Source organism: Solenopsis invicta, chromosome 3, assembly GCF_016802725.1.
Source record: "Solenopsis invicta isolate M01_SB chromosome 3, UNIL_Sinv_3.0, whole genome shotgun sequence".
Taxonomy (NCBI): domain Eukaryota; kingdom Metazoa; phylum Arthropoda; class Insecta; order Hymenoptera; family Formicidae; genus Solenopsis; species Solenopsis invicta.
Genome location: NC_052666.1, coordinates 11644320 through 11646637, shown reverse-complemented (window position 1 = coordinate 11646637; position 2318 = coordinate 11644320). Strand labels below are relative to the sequence as shown.

At 55.2% G+C, this 2318-nt stretch overlaps 1 protein-coding gene across 1 annotated transcript; it reads right to left on the bottom strand.

Annotated features, from left to right (window-relative positions):
* Nucleotides 1–634: 634 nt before the first annotated feature.
* On the bottom strand, nt 635–1599 carry LOC105202952. Its single transcript, XM_011171647.1, has 2 exons — nt 1062–1599; nt 635–990 (listed from the first exon to the last, which is right to left on the bottom strand). The coding sequence occupies exons 1-2, from the start codon at nt 1597–1599 to the stop codon at nt 635–637; spliced, it is 894 nt and encodes a 297-aa protein (XP_011169949.1).
* Between the last annotated feature and the right edge of the window lie 719 nt (nt 1600–2318).

Genomic DNA, 2318 nt, shown 5'->3' with positions numbered 1-2318 from the left:
TACGCAAAATTTGGTACAAATTCTTTGATCCATTTTTTTTCAGAAACGAAAATCGCCGAGCTCATAAAAACACGTGTAACCTTAGCGGCTGCCACAGACAAAGTAAACGTTCACGAAAATGTTCAGAGAAATTTAAGATAAGCTTAGTAAGAAAGGATGGGAGAAAGAAGACTGGAATACAGAGAGAGGTAAAGCACTGACTTTATTCAACTGCGAATTTTCAACAGAGTAATGATATGCGCGAGACAATAACTTGGATACTGAGCGAGTGCGAGAGATTGTCTGCACGCCGAATAGCGAAAGACTGGCGCGCTCCGGAATGCGAGCAGCGAGGATCCGCGATTTTGGCGGCGAGCAGTAGCGCGAGGAACCCGCTGATTGGCTCAGTTTGGAGCAAATCACGCGAACATGAGCGTATTTACGCGTGATATTCTTCGTGTAGCAACGCGGCAGGGAGGAATGCTCTGAGTCAATATTTTGAATAATAACGCGGGTAGAAATTGAGAAAGGATCGATTTTGCTCTGAACATTTCCGCCCGCCTCGGGGTCTGACAAGACGCCGAAACGAAGCGCGACACGTGAATGGATGAGTAGCTCGTCCTGCGGTAGAGATAATGGCCGGCTCGAAGCGCGTTTAAACATTGCTGGAAGCTTTGGTCGGTATAGGTAACGGGCAGAGCTTTGCAATGGGTCGCTTGAAGATCGAAGTGGCCGTGCGCACGGTCACGACGTGGATGAGTCCATCGGCGCCAGCGTGCGTTTCAAGGACCCGTCCGAGTGGCCACTTGGCAGGGGGATAACGCTCGTCCCTAATCAGGACAAAGGATCCCACCTTGATCTGTCTGGAGGAATGTTGCCATTTAGCAACGTCTTGCAGCCGTTGAAGGTATTCGGTGGACCAGCGCTGCCAAAATCGTTCGACCATAAGTCGAACCTGTTGCCACCGGGAGAGTCGACCGAGCGGGATGTCCGTGAGCGATGGTTCTGGAACTAGCGTGAGTGGGTCACCCGTCAAAAAATGAGCGGGCGTGAGCGCGTCGATGTCCGATGGGTCCTCAGACATTGGACAGATGGGTTGAGCACGGCCTCGATTTGAACGAGAACGGTGGTGAACTCCTCGTAGGTGAGGAGAGTGTCACCAATAACTCGCTTCAGGTGAAACTTGGTCGATTTGACGGCCGCTTCCCACTTGCCGCCGAAATGCGGCGTGGCGGGGGGGTTGAAAATCCACCGAGTGCCGTCGGAGGCTAAGAGGTTAGCCAGCTCACCCACATCTTTGGAGGCGGAGGAGAACATCCGTCGTAATTCCGCATCCGCTCCAACGAGGTTGGTGCCACAGTCGCTTGTGAGTGTGGCACAGATCCCACGACGAGAGCAGAATCTCTTGAAGGCGGCCAGGAATCCAGCTGTTGAATAGTCGGTGGTGAGCTCCAAATGCACGGCGGAGGTGGCCATGCAAACGAAAAGGACCAGGAAGGCCTTGTAACGACGAGCGCAGCGACCGGGCCATGATTTCAGGAGGAACTGTCCGGCGTAGTCCACTCCGGCGTTGGTGAAGGGCCGGGAAGGAGTAACTTGGGAAGGAGGAAGTTGACCCATAAGTTCTTCCGCGGCGGCGGCCCGATAACGAGCACATCGGACGCAACGCCGAATGACCTTCCTGATGGGAGCTCGACCGCCGAGGATCCAAAATTTACGCCTCAGAGTGACGAGGACGAGTTGGACGCCCCCATGTAGGGTGCGGCTGTGGGTTTCCTCGATTATGAGGTGCGAGAAAAACGAATCGCGCGGCAAGAGGATGGGATGCTTAGCGTCGGGATCGAGCTGAAAATTTTGAAGCCGCCCGCCAAGTCGGAGGACGCCTTCCGGATCGAGGAATGGAGTAAGGCAGGAACGGATGTGAGCGAGGAAGCGCGAAGCCTTGAGAGAGAGTGGCAAGTTCAGCTGCGAAATGTGCCCTTTGATTGTGCAGCACCCAGAACTTTTCGACAGCGGCTATTTTCTGCGGTGTGAGCGCGAGGGCGTCGGTGTCGGGAAGGCGTCGTCGAAATCGAGCGGCAGCCCGAAACAGCCAGGCAGTGATACGGATCAAGCGCATGAACTTGGTATAGCGGAAGACGAGCTCCCAGAGAGCGCCTGGACGAGCCACATTCGCATGGCACGGTCGAGCCGGTCGCTCCTCCAAATCGATGGCACCATCCGGAGGCGGAGCTGCGGTGTTCCAGGACGCGAGGTGAGAGGAAAGCCAAGGTGGGCCATCCTACCAGAGTCGATGCGTTAGAAGCTCTCGAGGAGAGAGGCCCCGCGAAGCACAGTCC

Coding starts and splice junctions, on each gene's coding strand:
- LOC105202952 (XM_011171647.1), bottom strand. CDS start 1,599: ATGGGTCAACTTCCTCCTTCCCAAGTTACTCCTTCCCGGCCCTTCACC. Junction 991..1,061: donor GCTCAACCCATCTGTCCAAT/GTCTGAGGACCC, acceptor CACTCACGCTAG/TTCCAGAACCATCGCTCACG.